The sequence below is a fragment of the Eurypyga helias genome, unplaced genomic scaffold (assembly GCF_000690775.1).
Source record: "Eurypyga helias isolate BGI_N326 unplaced genomic scaffold, ASM69077v1 scaffold16930, whole genome shotgun sequence".
Classification (NCBI taxonomy): Eukaryota; Metazoa; Chordata; class Aves; order Eurypygiformes; family Eurypygidae; genus Eurypyga; species Eurypyga helias.
In genome coordinates, this window is record NW_010225263.1 from 79,054 (window position 1) to 106,192 (window position 27,139).

The 27,139-nt window shown below is 45.7% G+C and overlaps 1 protein-coding gene across 1 annotated transcript in view; it reads right to left on the reverse strand.

The window, feature by feature from the left end:
• LOC104507553 (protein kinase C eta type-like) overlaps positions 1-27,139 on the reverse strand; it is a gene marked incomplete at its 5' end in the record, with an annotated part of 89,389 nt that overhangs the window by 37,464 nt on the left and 24,786 nt on the right. The window contains 5 exon segments of the mRNA XM_010148880.1: positions 7,819-7,973; positions 21,439-21,612; positions 22,324-22,467; positions 24,647-24,774; positions 25,712-25,841. Of these exon segments, the coding sequence (XP_010147182.1) occupies positions 7,819-7,973; positions 21,439-21,612; positions 22,324-22,467; positions 24,647-24,774; positions 25,712-25,841 (731 nt within the window).

The following is a 27,139-nucleotide window of genomic DNA, read 5'->3' on the forward strand; positions in this document are numbered from 1 at the left end:
CTGATTTTCTCATTGTCTCCCTTACATATACAGTAGCTTCACCCACTGCAACATGTCACACTGCAAGAAATCTTCCATTTCAGCAAGTCAGATGGAGAAGATGCAACAGCATTTTGTTAGCATTATCTTTGTTTTAAAAGAATTGTACAAAACATTTATTAAGGTTGACAAAGACCTTTTCCTCGGCTATATATATCAGCCTCTCTAACGCTAACTCAGGGGTCATGTTCTCTGACATTAACACGGAAAGCTTCCTCAATTCAAGTTGAGTACAAAGATCAACAAAATGATTGGATTAATGCTGGGGAATTCTGGAGATCTCAGAGCAGAAGTTTTCAGAACTGGGTCTTTAGAATCCTAGGCCTGAATGCTTATTAAAAGTCAGATGAGCAGTCCTGGCTAAAAAGGTAGCAATAATATTTAGGGGAAGTTTTTAAAAAATAATTTTTACACAACATCTTAAAATGTATTTCAGTTTTTACTTTTTCTTCTTCTCATGACCTTCACACATTTAAAAAAGAATGAAGAGGGCAGAAAAGGCAGAAAAAAGGGCTTTTTGTAGGAAAGACTGTTTCTTAGTTTTAGAAGTTCTAACCTGAATATTCCCAGGTGCTCTGGGACGTAAAGACTAAGCCTAATTCTGGGGTCCTTTAAGAGCTTGGCTGTAATTGTTACACGTACCTATTTCTTAAACTGTATCTGCATGCTTTTTAATTGTGAAATGCCTCCATAAGGATGAGTTAGTTATGAAAAGAATGACAGAACACAAGTCTTGCCTAATCACTTATCCCCTCCACAGATGAGTAATATTGCTTATTTTTATTGCAGCAGTACCAGAATTCCCAACTAACCCCGAGCTCTTATTTCGAACATTTGGTAAATGAGAGTCCGTGCCTGTATGAGTGCAGCACACAAGTTATTACATGCAAATGGAAAAACTACACCAAAGGAGAACAGTGAAAGTATGAGGGACTTGCATTTAGGTAAAGGTTATCCAGCCTTGGGGCAGGTGGATGAACTGGACAAACTCCTGAGGCCCCTTCGAGCTCTGGTTTTTAATGATTTATACAAGCTTATTATGTGCAGGGTTTGCAGGTTTCAAATCAATCCCTTTAAATAACCATAAAGGAGAAGTAGACACTAGCTGAGCCAATAACTTCTGTAGGCTATTCAGTAGTCCTTAGTCATGTGGAAAGTTGCATTAAAGTTCACAGACTATATACAGTGGAGTCAATGGGGCACAGAGATCTGATATGTGGATCTCAAAGCAGGACTGCTCTTCGTAAGCATAACTGTAAATCAGGACTAAACTGTCCCGCACAGTGACTGATTAAACATGACATGGAAACGTGAGAGGCTGGGTTTTTTATTCTGCACTTTCCATTTGATCAAGTGCAGAGAAACAACACTTTAAACACGGCATGCCAGAGGCTGTAAAAGGGCCCGGCTCACAAGCATGCAGCAACCACATTTGAGTGGAAAACAATGTGGAAGATGCACTGTCTAGAAGCGCAAATCAGTCTACACGAGCTGTTGACTGTCAGATAAGATAGCCACAGACATTGCTACACTCCTGACCCTAAGAGACATTCCTTTATGTTTTCTAAAGCTGAATGAAGCACTTCCAGAGACTCCAGCATGGAAATTTCTCCTCCGCACTAAGCAGTTGTTGTAGGGACGGGGCTGTCAGTATGCTATTCTGTGCCAACTTGCAGCTTTTAGCTGGTTTGCTTCACTTGTTCACCGCAAAATCAGCTTATAAATCATTCTTTCTGCTGTTCTCATAACCTAGCACACCCTTCATTTTGTCCTGCTTCCATATGTCTCCTCTCGCCTTCAGGGCTCCAACCCAGGAAAGCGCTGAACCTAGGAGCAATCCTGAATTGAGGTGTTGAAGTGATAGGGACCAGATCCCACAGCTGAGGGTATGGTGCTCCACTGAGCAGAGATTCACACCCGTTTTGGTGCTGGCTGAGCTGCTTTCCCCCCTTTCCTCTCAGATGCAAACAACGTGCCTCCGCCCGCATGTAGCCAAACCAGGGTGGGGAAGAGGCATCAAATACAGCAAAGACTACCTACAGATGCATCTATGTAGCACATTTAAGCAAGAACTTTCAGAAAAGCTTAAAAACACCTTTCAAACCCAAAAGAATTATCTTTATTTGCTAAGAAAACAAAGCTATGCATAGCACCTAAGCAAACCATTGATAATCCCTGGACAGCCCCCCAGCCAGCCAGTTTGCCTTGCAGGGCACTGCTGCTATCAGCCACAGATCCAGGTCAACTGCTAATTCACCTCCCTGGGGAAAGCCCCTTGACTTCAGGGGAAACAAGATCTGGCTCCAGCTGTGCAAAAGGGCGTAAGATGAGAATAAACAAAATCAACAGTTCCCCCCCGCCCTCCCCAAAAAAAAGCCAAACCAAAGAACAAGAGAGAACATGAAAGATCCCATGCCTACAATGACTTGACCCATGGAAAAAGCAAACAGCACACCAATAAGAGTTGTTGTGTTAACAGTGGCTCGATGTAATTAGGAAAGGCATTCAGCTTCTGTTTTCAGCATGTAATTTTTAATTGATTTTTCTGAAAGAAACTTTAGTGTTGTTTCACTTCATAAGAGTCTTTCCAGCAAAACTGGTCTCCGTAAAAGGCTTATGTAAACCTTCCTCCAAGTGTCACAGGCTTATTGTTTGAATTGGCAGGGAATTAACCTGTTGCAAAAAACCTCGTTCCCTGTAAAAGCCAACAGTCATGAAAGACACAGCTGCAGACCTGAGGGGTCTCCTACATTAAGGAAAGGTGATGATTTCAGAGACCTGGCCAGTATCCAGCAATCTTTCCAGATCCCAGAGGAGACTGAGCTTTTCACATAGAGCACCACACATATGAAGGTCACACAGAGCACCACACATATGAAGGTGATGCTTTCAGGTAACAAAAAAGTAAACACTTGCCCAGCATGGGGACTCTGCACACCATCCCACGTTCAGAGGCATGACGAGCAGACCCCGCACACCTCTAGAAGGGCCAGTTGCACGAGAAATATCAATACAGACACAAAGGTAGTGGAATAAGCTAACTAGCACAAGCCCTCAGGATAAAAAACAAGGTTCTTCGGCCAGCCAAAAACCAGCCCTTCTCCCAGGCTCTCTAGCCCAGCCTTTCAGCTTGCCTGGCTCTTGATCAGCTATATTACCTACGTTCTACACTATCTATACCCTTAATCATATATCGGACACTGTGCTGTGCCAAGCAGTAGTCTGGGACATGTATCTCTCTCTGTCATCCAACTCCATACCCAGGGGTGGCAAAACCAGCACTGAAGTGCAGGGTACAAAGGTGACGCTGCCTCTGCTTCCAGATATAGCTAGCCCATGGCGAGTTGAGGTATGTCACCATGTACTGCATGCTGTATCACCTCTGCAGGTAGCGGAGACATGTTCTGGAACGTGATCCTCTTCAGCCCATGCATCCTACCAGTGAGACACGGTTGCAGAGGGAGGGAAAGCAGGTTTGTCATAAAAACCAAGACCATGCCATTAGGTTGGGCTGATTGCTCCACACTGCCTGTAAAAAGGCAATGTAAAAACTTTCTGAAATATAAAGAGACTGTAGGGCAAACCCCTAGGCCCCCTCCCCTGCCACAAAAAAAACCTTCCATCGCCACGAATTTTAAGAAAACATTTGCATTTGCCCTCATTTTGCAGGCAGAAGCCTCTGTTGCAAGAGACCATGTAGGTGACCCTGGTAAGCAGAACCATCCACCAGCAAAGCTATACATCAACCTATGCAAAGGTTTGAATTTGAGGGCAGCAGAGCAGACCAGTCATTCCTACAGCAATGCTACACAGAAGGAGAAGTCCTGCTTTTAAAATAAACCTTTGCAATCATTTGCTATTTCTTTGCTTTTTTAGAAAACTGTGAGTGGACTAGCTCACTTGCACTAAGTAAGCCACTGTGCAATCTAATACTGCTCCCATGTGCATGCTGTTTTTTGTTTCTGTCATGCACAGAAGCCAAATATGCTTCCCCTACCCTGGGAACTGCTGAACTGGAAAGTGAAAGTCAGGAAGAGCTGCCTCAAGAAAAATAGCGCAATCAGTCTTTAGATAAAAATCACAAATGAACCTGCAACAGGACCCAGAACACTATTTTCCTTTAGGAGTAAGCTTAAAGAAAGCAGCAGTGCAGGAATACTGCCCTGTGAGCAAAGATTTTATCTATAATAGCTTTGATTATCACCTAATATTTTCCTGGCAACATCCAGCAGGAGCCGATTCCAAATATGTCATTGTCCTACTCCTCTGTAGGGTGCACAACATGCTACGACTTGACATGCTGAAAAGCTTGCTTTCATGGCTGGGTTCATTCTAGTCCTATCCCCTGCATGGCGGGATAAGGAACCACACTGTACTTGTCGACATTTTTTTGGGAAGCAACTATAAATAGGCACTGGGGAGTTGAAAGCTAAACCTCAGCTTAGGGCAAGACAGGCATGTTTCCTTGGTAAGGCCAAAAAGCTGTCTCTCCTTTGCAGTGTCGCAACTGAAAAATAAACAAACACAAAAAAAGTCTGTGACACTGAAACCTCTCTAAAAAAAACCCCAAATACACACATGTACGTTTATGTGACTTCTGTTCTGGGCAGGGCTTAGTAACAGAACACAGACCTTCCCCAAAATGAGAAGCAAACTTACTGAAAATTTCGGTTGTATCATGAAAACCATCCTATGAGAGCACCAATCCAGCAGTAACCCTGGTTTTGATGTTAAAAAGTCACATATAACCACAATACACCATCTGCCTCAAGAACCCCATTCTCAGGGACCAGCAATTGCAGACACACTGTGTTATGGCTCTTTCAAATTGCATATGTGTGGCCGGAAAAGGCATAAACAAACACCTGATTTTAGGTGTTACCAACATTGCCACCCCAGGCCGAAGTGACACATTTCAGCTACTTCTTGACGAAGTTTCAGTGCTGGCTTTCAAGCCTCAACAGTGTTTCAAAGGAGCAAAGACCCAGCTCTTGGCAGCGCTTCTGGCAAAAGCAACTTGACTTACCAGAAGAACGCTCATCTGTGTTGGTAAATGAAGACACTGTCCTGAAATGCTTATTCTTGAAGGGGGCAAGGGAAAATACAGTACTATTATGTTTAAGTTTAGCCCAGAATAAAAACAAATGATCGAGGGTATTCTAGGCCAACAACTCTTGTTCCATTGATGCTGGGAATCCAGAAAAAAGAGGCACATTTAACAGCTTGTGGCAAAACACTTTTTGGTCAGGTTTTTCTTAGTCTCTCTCCCCTCCTGCTCCCAGCGTCCTAAACAAGCACTCCCATTCTGATCATAAAATCTCCAAGCTCTCTTACACAAGTGCAGTGATTCCCTTCCCAGTAACTCCGTCCATCCTGCAGACCCCACCCCAGACCGCAGTGTTCGTGACCTGACAGAAGCAACCTCAGCTCAGCACAGCTGCAGCTCTCTCCCCTTACATCTTCCAGAACAGTCACCCCAACTAATTTTACAAAACCAAGTCATCCCCCCGCCAACCTGCCCCGTGCAGCTCAAGCTACCTGACTCCATGGCTCAACCAGTTTTCCAGCAAGATCAAAGCCCGTGCAGTTGTTCAAGGAGCTTTTCAATTACTCCTCCAGTTTCTATCATGAATTACAGCAGCACTCGAAGAGTGCCAAAACCCAGAGGGATCGATTACTCCTGCCCTGTGACAGGCAGCAGGCTGGTGGGGGACAGCACAAGCGGTAAGCACAGTGGCATTACAATATGCACAGACACATTTTTGCTACTGAATGATTGACAATAACTACTGGATGTCACTATTTTAAGGATAATATCATTTGCGTAATTATCTGGAAGGGTCTTTCTTCAGCAGCTGGCATTATTCACAAGGGAAGTATTAGACTAAAATCCAGCTGTGTAGTAAGTAGATTTGCTATTCTGTGCAGACAATCACAGCGCTTTAGAAGCTCAGTACATATGGTATATATCACTAGTAATTTTCATACTCTCAGGACCCAGAGAATATTAAAATAACACTCCTTCTCTATTTCACTGTGCCACATTTATCATATGATTCCATACTTAAAAATAATTTAATATTCTCTGTCCTCACCTGACCATCTGTTTCTTACTAGGGCTCAAGCTAGGAAGAGAGAGAGAAATTGCTTTTACTTGATTTATCCTATTCTCTCACCATTAGATAAGAAAGCATCCCCCGCCATGACCCCCAGCCCTTTGGCCACTTTAACCCTCAGCTATTCTGGGTTTAGTGTCTTCAAACCAGGGTTTATCTGATACGGGAGGACACACTACTAAACACAGGACTGCATCGCCTGGGTTAAATTACGCAAAGCCCCAGACCAAATGGCACTTGGCCCAACCCACAGTCTGAAACGGTACCAAAAGAGCCTGACTGGGATGGAACCGGTCCCATCCTGGACCCAGCTGTGGGTCCCAGCTGTACAACTGTAACCAAGCAGCAAGAAGAGAGCTGATGTTTTTCTTTGCAGTGTTGGTGTGCCTCAAGTGGGACTGAGCAGGGCTACAGCAGACCATACCCAAATACACACACCTTGCTGCTGGAACCCAGGTTACAGCAATCCAAAGAAAACAACTGACTGTTCCTCCTTTCCAGTGCTCTGGGCAAGAAGATGCCAGAGGTGCTCTGCAAAGCATGTCAGAAAGAAACATTCCTGTATAACCAGACGGTCTCAGTGCTGACATCTCCCTGCTCAAGCTGTCCTGTTCCACCCCAGAAGAGGTCTTGCTCTGTGCCCAGTGTATACGGGAGGACGCTGGTCAAATGGTCACCCGGGGCAGGGAGGCCTCTGCAAAGCTGACTGGCTGGCTGCGCCGTGCTGGCTGGTCCATGCCCTGATGCTTGAGCTGACAGTGGAGCACTTCGGCAGTACAAAAGGGAAAAAATATAACCAAACTACCCCCCTGAGTACAGAATAATGACAAATAAGAAGAGAGCTGCTTATGGGAAATAGCTTCCTGAGAACAGCCTTGAGACCGGATGCTGACACAGAGGCAATGATGCTTCTATCCTGTTGCAAACACAAAGATGCCAGACATGGACAGGAAGGAAAAACTCCTGCTGTAGGGTCATGGAAGGAACTAGAAGACTTTTAGTGGCTGAGCTGAGTGGCACTGGATAGTTTTGTCATGCAGATAGGGTTTAAACACAGGCCCATAGCTAATACAGGGAAACAAAGAAGCTTGGGTGTAACCAGCACACAGTAACCTTTAAATAACAAAGCACATAGTGGCAAAAGCAACAGCTCCTTGCATTCACCTCCCAGAAAACGTAGGAAGGTTCCACTTAATGCCTGTCCCTTTGTCACCAGCGTGATGTGTGCTCTACGGCAGCAGGACAGGCCCCGAGCAGCACGATGGAGGCTTCTGACAGTCAGCAGCTAACACCCTGCAGCCACACAGGCACCTGAGGTGCAGACAAGGGGCAGTTCTGGGGCTGATATAAACCAGCTATGTGAATTGACACCAACATAAAATCTAAGAAAAAGGAAAACCTGTTTTTCTACGTGTTCGCATACACATCATAGGACGACCCTCCCTGCAGTCAATACTCCAGCCTGAGATTTCACTCCTCCTGGAAGCTGATGCACCTTGGGCAATGTGCAGGGGGAAAGCAGAGGTACTGTTATCCCAGCTGACAACTCGTTCCTGGTGGGCAGCAAGTGACAGTTATTTATTCAAGCAGAAAACTCAAGCTATCATCTCAGCTGTGGGGTTCAGACAAAGAGAATGAATGAATGAATGAATGCAGAGCTCACCGATAAATGATGCCTCTTTCATGGAGAAACATAAGGGCTGAAATAATTTCTGCAGCATAGAACCGGGCCCGATCTTCATCGAAGCGACGTGACTTCTGAATGTGGAACATCAAGTCCCCGCCATTTACGAACTCCATCACAAAGAACAGGCGATCCTTCACACAGGCAAACAAAACAGATACCAACAGCATTAATCATATCCTCTGTCAGGCTCAGAAAATTCTAAGTAAAACTGTTATCTCCCAACTAAAAACAGATTTAGTACCCATGAGATGTTAAGGGAAAAAAATAAATCTTGATTTTTTCAGGAAAGATTAAGTCGATACCAGGAAGATCTGTTAGTACCTTCCTGCCCTGCACTCCTCCCAGAAATGCTGCCCCCAGTCATGAAATTAATTCCTATTTCACATGTGGATTGGGCGTATCAGTAGGTGTGTGCTCATCACTAACCAGCTCCCACTGAGTTTCCCGAACTGTCCTTCTCCTGACTCAGCCCTTCGACAGCACTCCGAGCTGAGTGGGCACAAGACAATTCTGCAAACAGCCACTTGCTCCCTAGTAAACGCCTCAAATCTCTGAGGAAAGATGCTCCATAACATAAGGTGCATGACCAGACTCTCACAGGCTGCAGCTTCACCGCGACAGCACATGATGACGTTTTTCTCGAGCGTATCCCAGCACTATTTCTGGGGAATGTGCATTGTTTTCCAGAACGGGATTTCCTGCCATACACTTGCATGGCAGCTGCTTTTTAGGTCCTCAGATTTCAGCTTAACCTGCAGAGACCTCCAGATGATAAAGGAACTGATAAGGACAAAGTATAAACCAAAGTTACTACTGGGCAGAAAAGCAACCTGTTTGATAAAAGTTCAGCTCATAAACCACAGCTGCTGTCTCTGAGGTTTCTTTTTTGGCTTTGTTCTGGCTTTTGCAGAAGTCTACAGGTAGGGAGGCACTTGCTTAAGCTGCACGCTCAACAGTCTGTGTATGGGTTAAGTGGGTGCAGAAGGGGTGCGCCACTTAATTGTGAGAGGAAAGACACACAGTGGTTTCTCACAAAACTAAACCCTAGTATTGCTACAGTCTGGTTCAAAAAATTTCCCCTGGTAATTGTTTCAGGACATTCAGTATTGATTGTTTCGGTTTTACTCTGAATATCAGGAACAAGCAGACTGGAAAAGAGGCATACAATACAGTTGAGACCAGTCAGCCTTTTAACGGTATCTTTTTTCTTCCCAGGTCTGATGTTAATCATCTACAAGCCAGTTTTAAACCCTCTCCAAGTTTAAGAGGATAAGCATTGTTATGTTCCACTTTCTGGCAGCCAGCCAGCTTGAAATGACTACTAGTATTAACATCTTGAGATGCACACAGCAGAAGAAAAGCAGCCAGGAATCCTTTCTTTCCTCTATGGACACGAGCGGGAAAGCAAACAGCTCATGACAGATGAGGACAGCCTGCTTCTCGTCACCATCCTGGGCTCTGCTCAACAGCTCCTCCTGGGTTCCTTCCAGAAGCTAAGATAGACGTGTTCCCAGCAATCTCACAATACTACTGCGTGTAGCACCATGGCCACGTATCAAGTGCTATCTCCAGTCCATTTAAACAACACTTTTTTGTTTCGCTCTGCCTCTACAGGGCTGCTGAGAGGCACCAAGCTGCCTCGTCTATGGCAGCAGTCTAAGCCAGAGTAGCACAAACTGCAAACCCACATCAACCTTGGCTCTTGAGCCCACATCAGATCTCTAATGTCACATCTTTGCCGCAGTTGGTTGAGTCTGGATACCTACCTGTTCGGCAGCCTTCCTCCAGCTGCAGTGCAGGTATCACCTCTGCCTTGCCAGTTGGGCCAGCCTTTACATCTCCCTGTTATTCTTTCCCACCTCCCTCCTCGCTGATCTCTCCACATGACAGGTGCTTATCTAGCCCAGCTTGTCCAGGCATCTCTTCACACCCATACTTAAAGAAATCCCTCCTGCCAGATCTTCAACAGGAAGTAATTTACCAGCAACCTGACGACGGATGTATGTGTGTGCGTATTTATGTAAGTAATATATACGCTTGTATAAACGTGCATACAGTTAGGTGAACATGCATGTATTTTCTACTCTTTCCTTGAAAGTGAGCTTCAGGCAAACAAAGTTAACTCCTCCTGTCTTAAAACATACATGTCCTACTTGTTCAGTTTGGGCAAAACTCTACAGCCCATCTCAGACTTGTGCATGTACTCATCTGTACTATGATGCTTAAAGGAAGACGCTACTTCTTTGTCAAATGTTCAGGTGAGCACCAGAACAGCTGGTTTTAAAATTCACATTACTGCTGTCACAGAATGAGTAGCTTTTGTTACAAACACCTCTTGCTTCAGACTAACTAAGCCAGTATCACCACACGTGTTACATGGTGCTCACAAGTGTAACAGCTAACGCCTCACCTCCACCCACCGTCTCATGTCACAGGTCAAGTGTAAATACAGAACTACGGAGTACACAATTTTTATTCATTTGTCTTTTTAAAAAAAGATTTCCAGCTCATTGTCTGTCCAGTTTTCTAGCACTTTGAAATCCCATGCGCCTGCTGAAGAAAAGAGCAGGATGGGTATTACAACTTGTTTATAGCAGAGCATTTGTGCACTGGTCTGCAACAGGCCTGGCAACAAGTATTACAAACATCACTATTCATGATCACCCCTTGGGCAACAGCATCCAAGAGCCAGGCAAGGTCTTCCACTTTTACTCTTAAGCAAGACCATCAGCTTTCCAAACTGCAAAGGTCAATCACTCTCCCAGGAATCACTGAGAAATAAAACGTAGTGTTATATTATGGCAAGGAGCAGGGCTGGGGGGTGAGGGGGGAAGGCAGTTTGCAGCAGGCAGAGTAGAAGGGAATAAATACCTTAAAAAGGGGCCAGGAAAAATAAATCCTAAACCAGCAGATAGTTCAGACACTTGCAAATTTGACCTAAGAGCTGTGTGTCTCTTTTCTTGATGACTCTCAGCGGGAATTAGAAGTTGAAAGCTGGGAGTGTTTTTTGACAGGGCTTAATGCTGAAATCCTCGCATTTCTATTTTGCATTGCTCAGAAGCCTTCCCTGATCTGCCATCTCTGTTTGACGTCAGCAAAAGTAAGAAAAGAGCATTTGAGTCAACAGGAAACGGTGATGCGAAAGCTTTCGCAGCAGCGGCAGCCACACGAGGAAATCACATTGCACCATTCTGGACTGGGATCGAGATGAATAAAGCTGCAGAGCAATTGTTACTGTAAATTAAAGAAACACCTGGAGGAAACAAAGTCATGGGATCAGGTGGGTTCATTTGGAGGCTGGCCTATGTTCCAGAGATTAGCCCTGCCGATTTCAGTGTAAGAGAACTGTTTGGGGGTTGGGGTTTTTCTTATATTTATTTGTTTAAATTTCAGTTTGTTATCTCCACTTGTTTGCTGATTAGCAGGGCAGGGGCTGTTGGAAGCACACACCCTGTCCTAAGGATAGTGTTTGATAGCAATTACATATACTCGCTTCATTTGTTTGTGGTCTTAGCAGGGGTTTGGCGGGGCTTGAAGAGAGCCCCTGATCACAAAAGCCCCTGCGTGGGACAATCTCGTTACTAGTTACTGCCCCTTGCAAACATAAGCACCCACTGAAATCCAATTCAAACACCACTTTAGCCCTTTGTCCTCACCAGATCTAATAGGAAGATGATTTGAACCATCATACCTTTCATCATCACAAGGGGAAAACGAAGATTTTATTAAAAGAGCATCCTTTCCCTTGCCAAAAAAAAAAGCCAGTGTGACAGCTAATTTCCACCCCCTTCTAGTTAAGTCACAGCTGATGTCCATGTACAGCCACATAAGACCAAAGACCTCGGAAGAGAGCTAAGGTGAGCACCTCATCCCCGATCATCAGCTTTCATGCTAAGGAAATCAGGCAGGGCAGCACCATTGCCCTGGTTCAGGCAGCATGGAGGGAGGAGATAGGGAAAAAGGAACGTTTCCTACATGCAGACAAGGAAGAAGGTAATAGCAAAGCTGCCTCCCCTATCTGCCACCCTACAAGAGCTGCTGTGCCAAGGGCAGTGGGACTTCTCTCAAGAGAGTCATCAGTGGAGACTTAGGAGACTCACTGGAAAACACCAACAGGGCCCCTCCAGCCTCCAGAGCCACCAGGAATGGGCTTTGACAAGTTCTGCACATCCCCGTCACAGCAGAGCTCTCCCTGACGCTGCTTCTGCCCACACAGCGCAGAATAAGGGGCTGAGCCACCCCACCAAGGACTCATCCCAGCAGTAATTTCACCCAAGCCTTCTCTGCAGCTGACAGCTGCCATGTAAGGCAGCATCTGGAGGATAAGGAAACCTGGTTAAGTGTGGTTTAGAGCAATGGTCCCTTTCCCATTCCCACCACACCTCCTCAAACCAAAAACGAACAAAAAAAAAAAAAAAGAAGGCCTGGCTCAGGAATTCTGTTAAATTTGCACTTCATCTTTTTGGAAATAATTCATGTACACAGCTACCCAGAAAATCAGCTTTGGGCTCAATCTCAGTTCACTGAAGCCAAAGGGTTTCCCCGAGAAAACAGTTGTTTTTCACTGTTTGGCAGTTTTTGCTTTGCAGAGCATAAGGCAGGCTTTCAGAATTATCTCCACACAGAGACAGCTGTGTCGCTGCTTCCCAGCAAAAGTTTATTGTTTCCAAAAAGAGTAGCAGGGCTCAGGGAGCTCGCAAGCAAATTATTACAAGATAATTACAAGAGCTGGCAAGCTCCCTCAGCACTCCCAATGTTCCTGTTCTCCCTTCGTGGTCCACAACCCCACACAAAGCAATCTGCCTCAGGTCTTGCTGGGAGCACACAGACCGTGCCATCTCGGGATTTGGAAAGCCACGTGGCCAACTCCCCCAGCAGCGCAAGCGGCCATCCGTATCTGGGTCAACTCATGCCAAAGCACAGGACCCATAGGAGGAATAATAAATGGGTTTGTTCCACAATATTTACCTTCACAGGAGTAACACAACCACGGACCATGCTTAGATGCTGCCCTGAGCCAAAATACCTCCCCCTCCATACCCTGCCCTTCGACCAAGGCAGCGCCGCATCCTCACGAAATGCCTGCTGTTAACGGGGGGGACATATGCCCCAGTTTTTCAAAACCAGAGAGGATTGTAGGTGTCATAAGAACGGTCTCACCAAGAGGGAACTGCCAAAGCAACCTTTGCACACACACACACACGTGTGCACAAAAACTGAAGCAGAGGAGCTCAGCCCCAAATTTCCACACAGTGTCAAGGCCACGCTCACCTGATCACAATGGAGCAAGACACTGACTTAGGCTAGGGAAGATTTGGTGCTTTGATTTCAAATCAAAATAACTACACCAAGCAGAGGAGAAGAAACACCTCCGCACCACACTTGCTCAGCTGGGATTACGTGCACGCGTTAGCGATGCTCCTTAAACACGGCCACAGCCGTGACCGCCACCGCCCTGCTCGCCCTGGCCTGAGACTCCCAGGCGAACAAGGGGGCAGGTTTCACAGCCATCTGCCAGCTGGGTTTTGGTGCCCTGTTAGCCCTTTTACCTCTCTGCTTCAGTGACGCCAGCCTCGGGAACCACTTCTGCCTGGGAGCGTGCCACAGACGGCACATACAGCCCCGAGGCTATGGAGGTAGGAGAGATCGCTGCATGCTGCATCCGAAAGGCTGAGAAAGGGAAAGTTTCTTTCTTCCGCTGTTTTTGAGTTGTTTTGGTTGTTTGGGTTTTTTTTTTTAGCTAGAAGGAGATGCAGTGAAAATTAAGCAAACTCAGGATAGGGATAAGGTGTACGTGGCATCTCCTCCAGGCTGGGCAGCTGGTGCGCACCTTTCTGAGGAGGTCTCTTCCCCACACCAGGCTCCTTTTTAGCTCTTTCAACAATGAGCCGCTGGCATCATCACCACAGCTATAGGAACTATGGGAATGGGGCAGTTATCACTTGCAACGTGCTCTGCTATCGGACACTTCTGATAGTGGGTACAACACAGGCTTTCCTACGCTGTGGCAGCGAGGCACATAAACATTGCCTAGAGAATAACAAATTGGCTCTTGCCATTTGCATAAATAAACTCTGCGGGGTCCCTCGGGGTAAAGGCTGCCTCCCGCACGCATGTGTGCACAGACAGCATTAACGCTGAGCTCGTTCCAGAAGAGCTGTACAACGACAACCACAACCCAGGGCGAGCTGATGGGAGTTGTGGGTTCCCACCTGCCCTGGAAAAAACCCCAACAATCACAAATCTAACTACACCCTCCAAATCCCGGTCCTGTTTCCTTAACTGAGTGGTTGAAGTTTCAAGCTCATGGGCTGGACAGTTTTGTACCACAAATTCAATCATTTCTCTAGAACAGTGCATCCTCTGGGATAAGCAAGTGAACCATACACGCATGCTTGCTTCTCATCCCTTCCCCTCAAGACTGTCTGATTCACAGCACAATTACTTTATTAGCTCATCTTATGATCAGAAACTTATACTCAACATACATTCAAAAGGATGAATTTTATCACTCTCTTTCATTTGTATCTGTTCCATTAGAAACAAAACAAAAACCACAACTTGGGGGGGGGGGGGGGAGTGTGCGGAAATCTCAGGTACTAGGTCAACCAATTAAACCACATACAAAAAACTTCTGTGTCATCCCAATTAAAAAAAAAAAAGGCAGCTTGGCCACCATTAAAACAAAATACCCCAAAAATATAAAACAAATTGAAAGAAGAGAAAAATTAAATCTTACCCTCCAGACCTTTTAAAATGGCAGAGAAAACCACATAAACACTCCTTCCCACCTAGATCAAAACCTAAAGGGCTGGCTGAACGTAGAGTGGAATAAATGGAGGGATAAGGAACTACAATGTATCAAGCTGTAGATATCACCCGTTAATCAAAGATTTATAGGAAATCTGCACCCTTCAGCTCGCTGCTGGTGTCACGGTATCTCAGAAGACAGTAGCTGTGTAATGTTCATGCTTTTCTTACAACCCTCAGCTCAGAAAAAATTGCTACTGGAAATTCTATTTCCAGTTTGGAATGACACACTTGAGACCACTCTGACCTGTTTTTAAAAATACAGAGCTCTGCAATATCTGCTGGCCCCCAACTGCGCTGGGGAAGGCTCGAGACCTCTACGAGCTTGGCCAAAGGTCTTCAGGAAAATTAACAGTGCTGAAATACCCAAAGGCCGTTTGGAAACAGCTTGCTACGAGGGCTTTTTGGATCCATCCCCTCACCTTAAACATCACCTGGAAAGAAATACAGATTCAAAGAGACTGCAGCCTAAAGAAGCAACACTGGGTCGCACCTCAGATAGTTACCTCTTCTCTGAGCTTTGATTGCCCTATTTTGATCCCCCCCCCCATACTGACTGGCATCTGTTCACTCAGGATGTTTGTGACTTATTGCCACTTCAACCCCTTTTTATGCCACAACTTCCTCAATTTTAAGGCCAAAGATATTAGTTTCACGTATTCATAAGCAACAGCATCTCCTTGCACCAAACATTAATTTTGTCTAATAGTTACAGTCTCTCATAAGCCACTGCAGATGGAGACAGGCATTTTGTCAGTCTCATGAAAATGTAAGTGTATCCAAAGTGCCTCAACAACCAGGGGTGGGAAAGTTACACTCAGGGGCTACAGCACGATGATGGCAGCTAACCCTTCAGTTCACGTTTTCACTTCACTTCAGCTCATATCACCTCAAATGTGCAGCCTAAGTGTGGACACCCAGCAAAGTTCACAGATAAAAACAGAAATGTCAGTCTGATCTTGTTTCGTCTCCTGCAAGCAAAACCACTCTGTCTACAAAAAAAACCCCAAACCCTGACCCCATGTGTTCCTGCAATGAAGAGACCACTGCAAGGTGTCACTGTGCTCATCGGAGAAAGCCGAACCCTCAAGACCAGGCTTTGGAGGCCTCAGAGACCTGGTTTACTGGCAACTTGGGCCGGCATACCAGCAAAGACGTCATGGGTTTTCAGTGGATGTGTGAACACTGTAAAACCACAGAAAGACAAAGTTTTGTCCCGTCTGCCTTTATCTGGTGCTACACACAACAGGAACCAGAGAAAGGCAGAAAACAACTCCTCTCCCATGGTTGCAAAGCCAACGTGAGGGCACACATATCTGCAGATGCTGAAGGAGAGCAAAGGTGGAGAGAGGAAATTCCCCTGTACCTCCCTGTCCAACAGCCCCCCCAAAAAACCTAACTCAATGCCCCAGGTAAAGCACAACTCAAGGTCCATTAAGCCTGACTTCAGAAGGATGCTGCATCAAGCCCCCCGTGGGGTGCCTTCCTTTCTGGCCCATGTTTCTGGCAACAAGGCATGTGAGGCCCTACCAAGCATTTTGGGAAATGCCAGGCTTACCAACAGGATGTCCCTGTCACCATCTTCACTTGATTTTGGCTGGCAGCAAGAAAACTGAAGCACACACTGGTCTTCCAGCACAGCAGCTCGGTGCTAGCAACAGTCTTGATGCTCAAGAACGGGGGGAAAATTCTCAGTGCTCACAGAAAACCATTCAAAGAAGTGCACTTGGCTGTCGGGTGCATGCCCATATTGAGTCATGCCTTCCCACCATGCCAGAGGGGGAAGGATGGGGGTTTAGAGCCTGGGAGATGATCAAAGCTGTCCTCTCTGCTCCCAAAGGGCTTCCTCTCAGTGCCACTCAAAGAGAACATCAGAGGCCTCACCGCTTCCTCACCACCCACCAGCGAGCTCCGAGGTCTGTGTCAGGACGCTTGTTCATCTAACCAGAGCCCCAGGACGGCTGCCGCTGCCTTTCCAGCCTTCCTCACCTCCACCGCACCACGCTCTGCCCCGGGGCTGCCTGGTGCTCTACTCACTTGGTGGCAGTGGAGTGGCTGGCGGACAACCAGGCTGACGCTGGAGATCCCCCGGAGGGACCATGACTGAAGGACTGGAATGGACAGCTGCCATTGCCTGATCCCACCACTTCTGCTAGTGGTTGGTGGGTCCTCACTTAAAAATTATACCCCCATCAAAGGCTCCAGGTTAGCTCTAACACTTCTAGGACATGAAACACAGGCTCATCTCTCCAAACACCTGGGTGATCCATGACATGATGCCCACGCTAACCCTGGGAGAACTGCTTGAGTAGCCCAGGAGCCAGCACAGATGTGGAAAAACCTTCCCCTTCCATGTCCAGAGCATGACATCAGCCCACAGCTCGTAAAGGGGGTGGAAAGCTGCGTACCGGACAGTAGGCTGACCTCGTAAAATGGGACCAGTACAATGAGTAGCTGCCCTGGAGTCCTGGGCCAGTCCCTACCGGCCTCAATAGCACCCTGCTACCTATTATCTCAGAAGGATGCTCGTTATAGAAAATCACGTCCCTCTGCCAAGTTCTCATGTCTCACTATTTTTGGAACAACACGAGCAGGCTCTGTGCCTCAGCAACTGTCAGCAGAGCCACATGGAGAGCAAATCCATATAACGATCAGGCTAGCAGGACAGTGCTGGAAACAGCATCGCCTGGGGGACAGTCCCCTGGAAGCACTCCTCAGTCATGAGAAAAGGGAGAAGGGCAATAAACATAAAAACCAAAAGCTATTTGACACTATTTGCATAGGAAGCTGATCTCCCCCAGCCCTTCTCATTCTCATGCATATGAGTGGAGACAAAAGAATTTAAAAGCAAACCACCTGTGCAGGAAGGATGGTTCCTAAACCCCAATGAAGACAGGACCTACTTACAGCAAACTCATTTTAATTAAAACATTCCAGGATCAGCATTCCTCAGGATTAAATTACTGATTTAGCTATTTATACATATAGCCTCTTTCACCCATTCTAGGACAGTATTGCTGAGGTGTTGGATGACACCAGTGTCAGGTAAATGGAAACAAGCATTTTTTGTGGTTTGTGACCCCTAACACAGGATCCACGGTTATCCACAGGTCAGACCCAGCACCTGTCAGCAATTCACAGATTACTGCAGCAGGAGCATAATCCCCTCTAACACTAAAGGATGATTTTAAGGCCCTAGAAAAAGCAGAGGTAAATGGCTTAGGCCACGTGCAAAGTTCCCAAATTAAAAAAAAAAAAAAAAGAATTAACTAAACAGAGATGTGGTAGGCAAGGAAGACCTCACACAGATGCAGCTGGAGCAGGACTTACACTGCCTCCCCTGAAAGGGAGCAGCAGGACTCCTTCCTTGCCTTTCACAGGAAAGGAATCTGGAGGTGCAAGTCCAAAATTGCCCAGCCCAGCCCAGCCCTGGGCACGCACAGGGCCACGTCCAGCCTCGGCCAGCCTGCTGTGCTGCTAGTATTTCCTCTTTAGGCTCTGAAAAGTGTAACCCAGACCAGACAGAGACAACCCTTGCAGCTCCTACCACTTCCTGGCTGCAATATTGCCAGAGCAAGGAGGTCAGGCACCCAGCTCACCCCTGGCAAATAAAGCAGCCCTTGCTAGCGGGTATCACTTGTGCTGCAACTGAGATGAAATTAAGACCACACTGAGCACAGAGGCAGCAGAAGAGAAGGAAAACCTTTCTGAAAACCATCAGCAGCTAACATAAGGACCGAAAAACCCCAGCTAGCTCTAAAAGAGGTGAGCAAAAGCAGCAGCAGTATAGATTCAGGCAATGCAATGCTGTGTCTGTGCCAGCTGAGCTAATGCTAGATTACTAGCACTACATGGCATCGCACTGTGCAGCACAGACATGCCCCAGGCTGTTTAAATCAGCCCTAGGCTGCGTAAGTCAGGAGAATGGTTTGGTTTGGGTGGAATATTATACAAGAGTCTGAATTCAAATGGCTCTAGATCCAGCCAAACCCTCAAACCCTTTGAACGCTCTGTTCTCACACTGCTGCAGCATTTCAGGTGTTTCCAAGCTCCTTCCTTTCCAGTTTCCACAATTTCCTTTTAAACTGGGAGGAGTGGGGCATAACTGGACACCCCTGTTCTAGGTGCAGCCTCACCAGTGCCAAGCAGAGGGGATAATGACTTCCTCTGAGCTCCTGAAGCAGCCAAGTACATAATTTGGGTTACACGCAATGACACTGAACTTGGAACTTCCATAAGCCCCAGGTATCTTCCAGCTCGGCTGCTACCCTGCCAGTTAGGCCCAGCCTGCCTTGACGCATCGTATGGGATCAGGCTCTGACTTTGCTTTGCTAAGAGGCTTCATAATGGATGGTTCTTGAAAAATTCCTAAAGGCAGGCCCAGTAGGTCACGATTTATCCACAATCTCCACTACAGACTGGAGTCACACTTTGTTTTTATAACATGAACTGTTAATACCACATTCTCATAGTTTGGGCTTTAAGTCTGATACATGCAATGTGGTTTCCGTGTGAGTGCAAGTGAAACTGGGTATTGTTTTGTGCAAACCTCCCCCCAGCTCCAAACACATGAAAGTGCTCTTGTATTTTTAAATATGGTTGCAGGCTGACATTTTGAGTAAGTGGTTACTCTCTTATATACATATATATGTATATGTATAAAAGATGTTAATGGAGGGGCTAACTCAGCGCCATGCAAAGAACACGCAGAAACCCCAAGTACTGTTTCAGCCCGGTTAAGCCCTCCTGGAAGGACTCTGTCCAATGAATACCCTGCTGTTGCAATTCCTTCTCTATTATAGCAAAGGGATTTAATTATGCTTTTATGAGCAATTTACATCTGGTTATTCTGGATTGAGGTGGGTGTCACTGGGTACAGAATACACACAAAAGATGCAATGAACCACATTTGTCTGAAATTTGCTTGTTCTTTTGCCAATGCTTCCCTTTTTGGTTTTGTTTATTATCAGGGGAAGTGTTTTTTTGTTACTGACAATCCAGATAATGAAGAAATGGGGGATTCAAGTAAAAGAGGAAGCTGGGAAAGACTGGAATTAGCAGGATTCTGCTGTGAGAAGCACCACTCTCTTGGCACCCTTTCAGAGACTGACCAGCTCTGCGTTCAGGGCAGCAAGGGCTGAGGGGTTCTTCACTCCTCTGACAAGCAGCCAGTCCAGAAATTCCTGTTCCAGGCTGCTCTAGTATTTAGCAACCTCCTTTTCATTTCCAGTCTAACTGTACCCATGGCCAGTCTAGACCCATTTAATCTAAGCCAGCATCTTCACAGCTTTGTTTCCCTCCTCAGTGTTCGACATCTGCAGACATCAATCAGATCCTCTTTTTGCTTTCAATTTGCTAGTCTAAACAGGCTGAGTTCTTCCCTTTTCTTCCCCTTTGCAAAAGATACTGCAATTACTTCATCGGCCCAGAAGACCTCGTCTGCACCCACAGCAGATTGCATTCATTTTTTGAACATGACGGGCGGGTACAAGCACAATGACCTTAAATCTTCCCTAAGTTTATGGGAAATACTCTACATGGTGTTTTACCATGTACACTGTAATTCAGTAAGCAAAGCCCTAGCAAAGAGCATAGCAATGAGTGGCAAAAACCACTGCTAGCCCACATCTGCCCTCAAACAGCACACATCAATGCTGGACTTCTCTGATACTTCACTTGAGAACTTCAGTAAAGCCATTCAAATTTGGGCCCTGTGGCTTCATATTATGAAATAGAAGAGGAGTTTCCTTGGTTACTAGTGACAATAGTGAGCTTTTAAGTTTTGTTTCTGCTATACAGCACAGCTGCTCTGTGATCCATGTAAGCTGCATATAAAAAAACCCCACCAAATCACCTCATTTTTATTACGTGAATCTACCCAAGGGCTCCTCCCTAAATGAGCACAATTCTTAAGCTACATAGCTGACTGTTGCACCACCCCAGTGAGAACAGAAACGGGTGGGTGGCAGGATGCATTTGTCTGCTTTTTTTTTCCCCTTAGTATTTTGGGTTTGTGTAGGAGGAGTAAAGCCACAACTGAAAGGGCAAGTTTCTCCTGCCTCTTCTAAGAGGAAAACAAGCTCTATTACCACTTAGCACCGGACAAAAAGCAAGTAGAAAGGAACCTAGGCAATATATAAGAGCTACACAGCAGAAAATGCTTTGGTCCTAATAACAGCTTAGCTCAGGGACTCCCAAACTTACCTTGCTGGGACATGGCCACTGCCTCCATCACAGCCACTCCTCCCTCCACCACCCACACCAGGAAGGAGCTCCCACCCACATGCACACACTGGAGGAGGCTCTAAGCAGACAGGCAGTGCATGTGCAGTCCCACTGAGGTACACACACCACAAGTGACTGAAATGCCGTAATTTGTCTTATCTACACAAGTACAGTCCTGTTAAAATTCAGGGAGCAGAGCCTGAGATCCCACAGCAACCGGAAGACACTGCAAGTCTGTAGACATTTGCAAATAGGCATTTGGAAACCAATTCAATGGCATAAAGATGTGTCTAGGGAAGGCACAAAGAAAGGCTTCCCTGATATTACCATATTGTTAGGGTGCTTAGAACACGCCAGGATTTTGTTTGCCAAATACCCAGCAGATGTTACAGGTGGAATAAAGCAGAGTGCTCTGGTCAAGCTTCAGCAGAGAAGTTTCTCCTGGGTCTAAGGTGCCCATTTATAGCAGGCCAGGGACCAAATACACAGGAAAGTGCCTCTGCCCTGAACATGCCAGCCAGTGTCAGAAGGAAGGCTGCCCACTGCCCAGGCTGTACTTACAGGAGTCTGGAAGCAACAGTAGAGCTTGGTGAGGAATGGGTGATTCCTTGCTAAGGAAAGGATGCGTTTCTCAGTCATGGTGCATTCAACATCGTCATCTTGGAGAATGACGTCCTTCTTCAACACCTTCACTGCGTAGAGCTGCCCACTCTCTTTCATCTTGGCAAGCATCACCTAAACCAAAGGGGCGGGTGAAGCGCAAAGGCTGAGCCCTCAGTCGCTGGGAGCAACACTAGAAATGTCAGTTACCTCATGACCAGGCTTGTGGGTGCAAGGGAGTCAGCCTGTTAGCACGGGCATCAGTGTGCAATTGATGACACACATGCTGATGTCCACAGCAAGCTTCTCTGGCTAGAAATGCCCATACACGTTGCTCCAGCCTCTGGCACGGGGCTAGCTGGTCAAGGCTCATCCACTGAGCCACAGCAAACCGCCTGAGCAGAGCCATCCATCCCACCTTCCCTTCTCGGTTATCAGATTCAAATACACCTTTCCACAGTGGCTTTGTGGCAAAGCAGAGAAACGAAGCCCCATCTCACTACATTTGACACCACTACTTTGTTTCCTTTAAAGGAGAAGTCTTTACATGCTGCAAGAAGTGCTGCCCAAACGAGTGCTAATGCACACACCTGCAATTTCTGGTATGGGCCCTGGCATGCATCTGTCCCCTTCCTTGCCAACTTCTTTTTCATGATATCCAATGCGTCACTTTGCTGCCATTTTGCTTTCTCTTCCCTTTTCTGCCCGCTCTCTATAACCAACCTTGTTGCACAAAGCATACTCCACTGGACAGCCTATGTGCCACGTAATGAAATAACTTCATCTGCCTTGGAGCTCCTTCAGTAAGGAATGTGGTTTTCCCCAAACGAGCCAGGAATAACTCACCTTTCCAAAACTGCCCTTCCCCAATACGCGAAGGAAGGTTAAGTCCTTGATCCCAAGTTTGCTCGCTGAACTTTCATTAACGCTGCTGCCATCCTTCAGGCTGCCTTTTCCCTTATGTCTCAAAGTAGATCTTGAAACCAGTTTCTGTGGAAGAATGTAAGTCATTATCAGTCTGCACAGAAATCGTACTTTTGCCTCAGACGTGTACACAAGTAGTCAACCTACCAACCTGGGCTTTTAGGACCTGCTCAGATGCCCTGTATGGCCACTGGAACAGAAAGCACGTTGGTTCTACCACCCTGCATAGCTGCTGCGCTGACGGCCCACCTCGGCACTGCGTAGAGCTGTGCTGAGACATCAGTGCTGGTTCCTGACCTGGGCAGTGCACGTTGTAAACCCGCTGCCCAGCAGATCCAAGAGACAAGCCTCCCTCTCTCCATCCTCACTCCCCAGAAAAATGAGACAATGAGTGTGGAAATCCAAGTCTCCTACTTAACATCGGAGCGAGGAGGACTGCTGAATTTCTGCAGCATGTGAAGTGCTGGTGAGATCCAGAACCTGAGCAGATTTCACCTGAATCTCCTAGGTTTCGACCTGTTTTTAAGACTCTTACTCAAAGTCCAGTCCAGTGGGACCCAAACTTCAGAATATTTTTCATTCCCACAGCTGGGCTGCTGGCTTCCTCCACTGCTGTAAATTCGACGAAAGGTTGTTCATTCCCATGCCAGCAGTGAGGTACCTGCATTTTCGGGAATTGTACCAGAGGTAGCACACAATTTTACAGCTCCTGTTTTTGCAGTATACGAAGATCAAGTCATCCTCCAGTGCCCTCTGCTCGCAGCTCTCCCGGTATGAGTATGCATGTAAACCACCCGTACTTTTACTCAGTTTATTGGCCTGAACAGAATCACACGGACTTCTTGAGCACCACCTTGTGACTACTTCGGTGTAAAGCAAAATTCTTCCTGCACAGAAGCCTTGTCTCATTGCAACCCCAGACGTGGGGATAGAACCAAGGGCATTCAGGACAGCACCCAGCAAAACTCCCACAGATTTAAGCTTACAGCACAGACTGAACACTTACCTAGAGCCTCTAGCTCACATATAGCGAGAAGAGACTGTTAAACACCAAACACAGATTTGTATTTTCCTGGTTCCATCTCTTTTTTGATGTGCAGATTATGCAAACGACAAATGCTAACAAGTGCTGTTTTTTACAGAACTGAGCAGGGAGTGTGGGACTGGTGTTTCCCTGGAACTCCCAGCGTAACTGTCCCCCTAAACTGCTACAGCATGAAGAGAGAAGGTAAGAAAGCCTCATTTGCTACAAACCAGCTGAAATCAAAAGGGGCAGCACTGCCTAATGAGCAGGCTAGGCTGATACTGTATGATGTGGTCAACCCATGCAGCTGACTAACCGTATGACAAGATTTATCCAGTCTAGCAAGTATGTTTTGGGTTTTAATATTTTCATTCTGGTCAAATAAAAATAAACAGACCAACATTTTGTTGCAGATTATTCTGGTTTCAAGCAAACTCACTTTTCAAAACTGCTACCAAAGGAAATGTGATGAAAACTTGTTATCAAATGACAGCTCTGACTTCCATTACCCTTTATGGGCATTTTCACTCAAGCTCTTACAGTGTTTTGAACCCTCTGAATAGACTCAAGATATACAACAGATGGATTTTTAGGATGCCTTAAGTACTGACAAGCAGAAATTGTACATGTGTCTCAACGCTGGCAACAAGCTCACTCAGACCCTGGCTTGGACAGGGAAGACCAGAGATGATGATGTGTTGACAGGGACCACAGATTCCAGCTGGGAAACTGTAGTGAGGAGTGAAACTCAGAAAGACACTGACAAAGCAGGAAGAGAATCCAGGCCTCTTGCTGAGCTCTTATGCTCTATTCCACACCATGTCTGCAGACAGTGCATTTGTGTTCACAGAAAAGATTAAAAAAAATAAAGTATGGCATGAAGTATATTGACCATTAACTAGTTAAGGGTCTTATTCTCCTCCCATTTCATGCCAAACAGGTAGAAGATTCAATGCAGTCACACCACTGTGGAACATAAGCAGACAACAAAGCAACACCCATAGACTAAAGCCTCTGACAAGCTAAACCTGGATACAAGACATCCATTTTCCAGGTGAAGTCTTCACCACAAGCCACGGACAGTAAGAACCTACTCGTGCAGTCTGCCGCCCAATGCTGTAACTGAAGTCTCCAACTTCTCCTGCACCCATACAAAGACTCAGTTGTAAATGTTTTAAACAGAGGAGGGGGAAAAATAAGGAAAGAAAGGAAAAGACTCACCGAATTTGGGGAAATGCTTCCAGGTTGCAGACCCATGCACGCCAAGGTTTTAGCAAGCTCTGCTGAATTCACCCCACAGTTCGGTGCAACGTTTGCTTGGCATCGGATGTGGACGTTCATTTTACAGACTGACAAGGGTGATGGTAGCATTGGAAAGTAAAAGCAAAGGAACAATTAAAGCAACTTGGAAGGATTTATTGCTGAGAAAAAAATTCAGCAATTCTGCTTCAGGACATATACCCATCTGGATCTACCCTGTGTCTTTAAACTGTAAGGTTTTTTTTGCCACTGACCTCAGCAGAAACAAAATTAGGACTCTCCTAAGAGAATAAACTCCTGAAAATCAGAAATATACCCCAAACTCTTCCAAGCAGGATGCCACGTTGCCTGAAGCTATTCATAAGCACACGCCTATCAGGTGTACAAATACCACTGCAAGCAGCTATACCTGCAGGTAAAATTAGGATTTATAATGCCACAGAATTCACAAACTTCCTCTGCACTTTAAAGAAATCCCTGAAATTTTAAAGATATGTTGTTCAGTGGGAAGTAAAATCTTTCCTGCTCTCACTCGTGGACACACATACACCCTCTTGTGGGAGATGAAGGCAAGTGGAAACTGTTAGCTACCCATAGATTTTACAGTCTGGATCACTGAAACAAATCTGTAACACCAGGACATGCTTTGTCATCAATGAACAGTGTGACAGACAAGCTAGATAAACTAAAGCAATGACCTTTTTCTTTTTTCCCCTCAGATGTTTTTTTGCTGCATTAGCTGAGGAAAAGCCTACAGGTGAAGGGAAAAATGAATGCAGGAGGCAATAATACCCAAGAATATTTTCTGTAATGCCAGTTAAACAAAGCTGTGCTGAGTGTACAAAGTACAGTCCTCCTGGAAGCCTGAGATTAAAAAGGCGATCAGCGTTTCTGTTAACTCTTGCAAAGATGAATATTCATTGCTTGGCTTTCTCTTGAAGCTTGAACAAACCAAGCCCACTCAGTGCATCAAGAGCCTAAAAATATATGTATTTTGCGAAAAGGCTGCAGTAAGAAGCCGCTCACTTTTACACTGTAGGCCCTGTCGCATGATCCCCCAGAGCAAGGAACCACAGTGGTCACAGAAAGTCGGGACTTTGTAGTTGTGGACGCTGAACTTGTGAGGAATGTTGATTCCAAACCTCTGTTCAGTCACCTGAGGCACCAAAAGAAAAGCACAGATTTAAAATTCAAATACACAGATATATACAAGCTGATGTTCATTTACATACAGGCATTTAAGTGCAAAACTATGGAAGTAATTCCAGCTTAGAAAATGTCCCGATCCATTACCTCACTGAGGTTTACTGAGTGACCAACCCCAGCTGCTGCGAGCCTGCTCTGCTTTGCTTGCCAGTCAGGCTGGACTACCTGACAAAGCAGATTTTAAAAAGGGCTGCCTAGCCGATTTTAAATTCTTAAAATCAAGCTAGAATTAGAAGTGTGGATTACCTCATCACAAACCTATCGCACTGAAGTACCACATATAAGTTGTGTTAGCTACAGCATTTTGTAACTAACCAGCTTTCAAATGATTAACTTGGATACTATGTGCAAACATGCAACTTTCGGTCAAACTGTTGATTTTATTAAATTTAACATAGAATAGTTTTCCCAGCTCCTCCTAAAAGTCTCATTCTTCTTCTCACCCTCGTTGTTATTAACAGTCTTTCATTTCAAGCCCACATTTCACTTTATCACTTGCTTTCATCCCATTTTAACCTTGTTCTTTTCCAACTCTGAATCATGCAGATCTCAAAGGCATCTTAGAAAATGTGAGATCAGCTGAAGAAACCCATCCCTATGAACCTCTACTTTCCATTTTTGTCTCAACATGCAGCTCCTGGAAGACCGAGGAGCCACCCACAACTTCACAAAGAAAAGACATGAGTTTAAAGCAAGCCGTGCCTCCTCACCTTTGTCTTCTTTTAAAGTCACTTAGAGGTGTTATAAACCCTTCACAATCCTGAAAAAGGGGTGAGGAGACTCACCATTTAGGTTGCACTTTAGCCTTAACCATTTTAACTTATTTTTCATCTGGTTTGGCAAGGGGTCATTTTAAGAAGTCTAGCTCAGCAGCTCAGGGGCAAGAAATAACCAGCAAAGGCAATTGCTTATCTGCACTGGAAAGGAGGTTTCTGCACGACACACAATACAGAGCTACCTCCTGACTGAAAACATTTCTGTTGAATTGTCCTCAAACGGTTATTAAATAATTTCCAGTTACAGAAGTGAGACACACAATGTGCAGGGCACTTTTAGGTGGGGATGTTACTCCCATCAAATACAGCCAAAACTAGCAAGAACGAAAACCTTCAGAAACACAAGTTAGGCAAGGGTTCTTTATTACAACATAAATAATTTCATAGAGTAAAGGTACGGAGCAATGACTAAATGGGCACTTTAAGTTACCAGCAAAGAAAAAATGAGGCATAACAAAGATCGGTGGTTGAA